The sequence below is a fragment of the Micropterus salmoides genome, unplaced genomic scaffold (genome assembly GCF_014851395.1).
Source record: "Micropterus salmoides isolate LMB-PRFRI ecotype aquatic unplaced genomic scaffold, ASM1485139v1 Ms_hic_scaffold_1, whole genome shotgun sequence".
NCBI classification, from domain to species: Eukaryota; Metazoa; Chordata; class Actinopteri; order Centrarchiformes; family Centrarchidae; genus Micropterus; species Micropterus salmoides.
This window is the reverse complement of record NW_024040040.1, coordinates 62,473,318-62,479,370: the sequence shown is the minus strand read 5'-3', so window position 1 is coordinate 62,479,370 and position 6,053 is coordinate 62,473,318. Positions and strand designations below refer to the sequence as shown.

The 6,053-nt window shown below is 38.2% G+C and overlaps 1 protein-coding gene across 1 annotated transcript; it reads left to right on the top strand.

Moving 5' to 3' along the window:
* Positions 1 to 1,174: 1,174 nt before the first annotated feature.
* LOC119890267 (small integral membrane protein 28-like) lies at positions 1,175 to 5,150 on the top strand. The gene is made up of 2 exons (XM_038701481.1): positions 1,175 to 1,273; positions 4,728 to 5,150. Exons 1-2 carry the CDS (start codon positions 1,175 to 1,177, stop codon positions 5,148 to 5,150), a joined length of 522 nt encoding a protein of 173 aa, XP_038557409.1.
* Positions 5,151 to 6,053: the final 903 nt, after the last annotated feature.

Below are 6,053 nucleotides of genomic sequence, written 5' to 3'. Positions count from 1 at the left end.
TTCTAAACCTTTCTGGTTCAGACTTATCTAATTTGCAGGTGCGTTTGCTTTTCTCTGTTGCATGTAAGTTTGAAACAATTAGTTTCAACCCTAATGTTTTTTAAACTTCTCTGCTTTTTGCGCTTTATTTAGTGAAACTGTTGGGGGTTCTTTGCAGCAGGACCAGATTAACCAACAAGTGGGCCCCTGTTCAGACGCACCCACCTCAAGTTAATTTTGTAAATGCAAATTTATCCAAGGTATCAAAGTGACATATGGCACAGTGTCCCTCTGCAAAACAGCCCCTCAAGATTAGGTAAAAAATGCATGAGCCACTTTAGGGCCCCTAACCATATTGCTATCTGCTGTGCACATGACCAAACACAAATCAAATTTTGAAACGTTAGCAGAGAAAAGTGAACGTTCAGACTCAAACAGAGAAAACTGTTCTCGTCTCTGTGGCAGATTTTCTTTTTTCTCTGTATTATAGTTGTAGACACATGGTCACGCACACACACACACACGTACACACACACGTATGTATGTAACAGCTGTGTAATTTTACAATAAGTGAGTTTTCTCCTCCATTGTGTTCCAGGTGGGGTGAGATTTAATCTGAAGAGGAGCCTCGCCCTTTTCTGTCACCTACACACACATTTTTGTATTTTTAGACCTTCATGACATAATACATTCCCTAGCCCTTTACGCTGACTTTAGCCATTACAACAAAATACCAAAATTTTCAAACCTGAACATTAAAACCAAGTCTAAACCCTCTACAAGCCCTTTGACGGCCTTTCCAAAAGTGAGGACCAGCCAAAGAGTCCAGTCCCAGGGTCTAAAACAAATTGTTCCTCACAAAGGTACACACTCACTCCCTCTATGATATAGGGCAGCTGCACAACCCTAAATCCCATCACTGGCCCGAATCCAGTTGCTCTGCTGCATGTGTCGGCATGTGAGCATCTACTTAGCTCGTGGCCCCTCCCATCTGGGCGCCAACTCCGCCCATCTCACACTCCACTCCCAACACCTCTCCCCACCCCACCAACAAAAACAACGCTCTCCTCCCTGTTCTCTACTCTGTTTACTCCACTAGACCAACAACTGGATGCTTTAGTTGATCACCATCTATAGACTATAAACACACATTTCTCCCTCCTTCAATCCTCCACCACCAAATCACCTGAGCATCATGCGGATGCTTCTGGAGAGCAGCTGGATGAGGTTTGGACCAGCAGGCAGAGGGTCGTACGACTGGGTGACACGATCACCTTCCACACAGGAGAAGCAGGTGAATAGAGTTCAAGGTTGGGGTCAAATCAAAATGTACCTCGAATACTGTGGATTTAAAATCTCTAAAATGTCACATTTAGATTCATTGTGTTTCTGTTTGTTTTGTTGTTTTAAAATTAAAAATTGATCAAAATCAGAATCTCAATTTGAAACCATTTTTGAAACAAACTGTGTAGTCAAAGATGATCTGGTGCTTATCGTGACATTTTATATGCTATTTTAGTTTGTGCTCTGTTTTGTTTGTATGTACTTTCCTTTTACATTTTGTGCAGTATAAATACCCATTTTTATACCACCACCAATACCTAAAAAACTCAAGTACTAGTACTTAAGTACTATTACAAAAATGTATTTGTATTTACATTATTTCCATTTCTGTGCTACTTGCTCCACTCCACCATGTTTTACTCCACTACATTTATCTGACAGATGTAGTTACTAGCTACTTCTCAGATTAAGATTTTACATCAAAAAACACAAGATGAACTTCTATAATACAGTACAAACACCCTTATAAAAAACACTACTTGTCACAGGTTTAGGAGGTTTTCTGTGTGAGTTGTTAGCAGTTCTATATGTACTTTCCCCTTTTAACCACTCAGATGGATTCATTTAAACAACTGTTTGAGGTCACAAGATGTAAAATTATCAATATTTCACAACAAGGAAATAGAGAATAAATTCAGAGTATCAGAGCTGTGTTTTGTTTCTTCTTTTCTCTCCCATTGGTCATCTTACAGATTTATCTGGTGACCCTTTGGAGAGACCCGACCCCTGGGTTGGGAACCACTGGAGTAAACTATATGTACACTTTATATGTATATAAAGTGGTTGTAACCAGCTCCGCCTCAAGCAGCTACAACCATAAAATGCTGCATCAGCATCAATAATCTAATAATGTCATAAATGATGATTTATCAGTCAAAGGGGCCAAATACATTTATTTTCCCTCTTCCCTCTTGAAAACAGAAAACAAAGTCACAATCAAATTCACCTGACAATTGACATCTTCATAACTGCTGAATTCATGAGTTTAAAATAGGATCATGAGCCAGAAAAGGGTCCTGCTGTAAGGCCTCTAATTTCTTACTGGAGATCAATCTTTCTTTCTTTCTTTCTTTCTTTCTTTCTTTCTGTTGTCCCTTGAGAATCCTCGAAGCCTCATTTAAAGTCGTACACTTTCAGGACAGCAACTCTTATTGAGGGCACACTTAGACGGATTGAGAATTAAAACTGTCCAGTCCTGCAGAGGACCAGAGTCAGCAGGGTGCTGGGTCATCAGGCAGCATTAACTAATTGCTAGAAGACTGGGGGAATTTGGGACACTCTGAGCAGATGTAAGCAGCACCCTTCTTGTCTGGATCACAGACTTGTAATGCGTCGTGAGCAGCACTGCAGATTTAAGCTGTTCATTCTCACAGAGGATCACTCCCAACAATGTGTGATGAAACTGTTAAAGATGGTTAAATAAGTTCAATCTTGATTGAATGATGAAGTTGTTTTTTCCACAAAACCTTCACAGTATGCAAACTTAAATGAGAGAAAAACTTCTTTAATCTTTGCATTTATTATCACTGGTGCCAAGCTTGATTAGTGAAGTGTCTTAGTGAAGAGAAATCTACATGTGAGATGGTTAAAAATCTTGGAAATGGTTGAAAGCACTCGTTTAACTAAAGGAAAAACAGAAACACAAGCAGTGAAATGATCAACCAGATTTTAAACAAAATTACCTGAACTGTAAAAATCTATGGCAAACAAAATCCCCCTGCCCAGTAAATCCTGCAGATTCAGAGTGAAGCAGGAAATATCTTTAAAAAAAATCTAATAGATGTTTATAACATGCATTACAGTTTGGCTGTAAAGTTTTTTTTATTTTATTTTCTAAATATGATATAAACTGCGTGCCAAGTAATTAAGATAAAATAATATATTAATAGGATGAACATATTTATATTTAAATACATATATAAAAAACAAACAAATCTATTTTAATTCTTCAAAAGAAAGCCATAAGAATTTAGAATCATTCTATTTCTGTTGAAGGGGGGGAAATGGAACAGGTGTTGAACTTAAAATGAGCAGCACACTTTGAAAGTTATAACAGGAATAAAAGGAAATTTACAAATGTATGAATAATATGTTTGCCTAAGTATGGTGGCAATAATGTAAATTTTGTTTTGATGATGATGATTTATGTGAAATATATTTGGTATCAGAAAAAGTCTGGGCACAGTAAGCTGCAGTCTGTAGAACATTTTGAGGTTATGTTGTAATGTTTTCTACTGTTCTGTTTGGTTAGGAGTAATTGTGTTTTTTGTGTGTTTGTTTGTTTTGTTTTTCATTTACATCTTAGATTCTGTGTGTGATCATTTACAGGCCCAAAATAAATTTCAATGTCAAGTTTTCAGGATAAATAAGATAAAACAGTGGATTTGTTTATAGCCTGGCTGATTGTCTGACTTGTTCTACTCACCCCCCCTGGCCTCCATTTGTGTAAGGGAAGGTTATTTTGTGGTTTTTCAGGCTGCATGCGATAATGTCATTGCTGTAGCTGTGGATTACAGTTTGGACCTTTTTAGAACTGGCAGTCTTGGATATGTGCCCCCAATAATTCTACGCTCACCCCCAGCCAGATAAACATTTTGGGGGGCCCTAGGCAAAGATTTACTGTCGGGCCCCTAAGTTCCAATCAATTACAGAGCACAAAGCACACTACAGATAGCAGCTTTATTATATTTTGAGACCAGGAAAACAAGCAGTAATCCTAGAATCCAACCTGGCCCAGGTTTTCTGTAGTTTGTGGTGATTTGATGAAACACAACTTTATTGAGGAAAATACATGTGAACACAATATAAAGTAAAATAATAAAAGGTGCTGGAACTAGATTTTGAAAGACATGGCCACTACATCACACAATGGTGCATTACCCACTAAATACTGTACATCAGTAATGCAAATTCCCAAACAAACTTGTACGTAATCAAAACATCAAAAAGCAATTGACACACAGCACATCTGGGACGTCTAGGGCCCCTGAAGATTTAGATGATAATCCAGCCTTGCAAATACCACCAAAACATCTCTTTCATATCAATCACATCTCTATATAAAATGTGTATATAGTTTCCATATACCTCTTATTCTTTTATTCTATTTCCATTATAGGCCTATCTTAAATTTTTTATTTAATGTGTAGTTTCTTATTTGTTGTAATGTATCCAGAGCTGCTGTAAAAAGAGAATATCCCTAGTGTGGGATCGATAAAGTCTATCTTATTTGTCAACAAAGAATTTGATGTAAAATTTGATGGGTGAAATTATGATTATGATTGAGAAATATAACCAACACCGACAGGAAAAATATCAAAAACTACAAAAATAAGCCCCTCTGTGCGAATGTCCCCACATAGACAAATATTTCTTGAATTCAACTCTTCTTTGTTGGTCTCCAGGGCTACAGCTGGAATGAGTTGCAGCTGGGAGACGAAAGAAAGTCGGAGCTGGTGGTTTACGTGGTCCTCCCGGTCATCTCTGTCGTTCTGCTGGCTTTCCTGGTCGGTTTGATCTACCGTCGGTGTTCCCGCAGCAAACTGAGCCTGGCCAACATCATCGCTCTGGATCTTCAGGATGCAGAGAGCAGCGCAGAGTTCCTCTCATCTCTGACCAGGAATGCAGAGCGCCACACTAGCACAAGCTCAGATGGATCAGATGGAGTCTTCGTCATGGTCTACCTACCTCCGCCCTACGAGGAAACGCTCACCAAGATCACCCGGGCTGCCAGCCTCTCCAGCTCCAACGACGTGGAGTCAATAAAGATAGAAGATCTGGAGGCCAAGCTGTGTCCAGAGCTCAAGTCCAGCGGCCGATATGTGTGATAAGATGTTAATAGTGCAGTGAAAATAGACATTTTAACTCCAATATTTGGTGTTTTATATGGGAATAATATTTATGTAATTATCACTCAACTCTACAGCTCTACAGAGCTTTTTAGTCTCTATTACCTCATAGATTTGGTAAAACTTGTCTCACTCCCAACTGACACTTGGTCAAGACTCCTTGATCTTATTTTCCCAAAACTATTTGTTTTGTACTGTTAAGTTTAGGAAAAGATCATGGTTTGGGTTAAAATACATTTCTGTAAGTTAAGTTAGTTATATACATTACATAGCTTGTTGGTAAGGTCATGGCTACTTGTAAATGTAAATGCTCCGTATTTGTATAGCGCCTTTATAGTCTTTTCGACCACTGTTGTCACATTAGGAACTGTGTGGAAAACGTTGGGTTATGCACATTTTCTTGTAGAACTGACTTAATTGTTGGATTATAGACACAAACAAAGCAAGAGCTAGTGCTTCTTCACTTTATTATTGTCATAAATCACTGGTCAGTCATTTGAGAGGCGGTTAATCCTTCCAGTGATAGTTATGGCACTAAATGTATTGAGGTCAAGAGCATTCAACGAAGTACTCAGAGGCATCCCGATCACTGCACTCTTGCGGGTTGATGAACCTGAAAATAAACGGAAGAGATTAACCTCGCTTGAAGTATGTATATCTTGTTTCTTTTTAAATAAACTGACTGTATGGATTTCATGACTAAATGGTAATTAATTAATCATTAATTGCATTTAAAAGGCAGATTACCAAAAGCAGTACTTCCAACTTAATGACTACAAACAGATGAACATAATCACTCACATTGCGCTTAACTCCTTCAAATGCGGCGCTCCAAAACCTTTTTCACTGTGGAAATATTCAGAAACAAAAATATTCACAGCA

Coding starts and splice junctions, on each gene's coding strand:
- LOC119890267 (XM_038701481.1), top strand. CDS start 1,175: ATGCGGATGCTTCTGGAGAGCAGCTGGATGAGGTTTGGACCAGCAGGC. Junction 1,274..4,727: donor CTTCCACACAGGAGAAGCAG/GTGAATAGAGTT, acceptor GTTGGTCTCCAG/GGCTACAGCTGGAATGAGTT.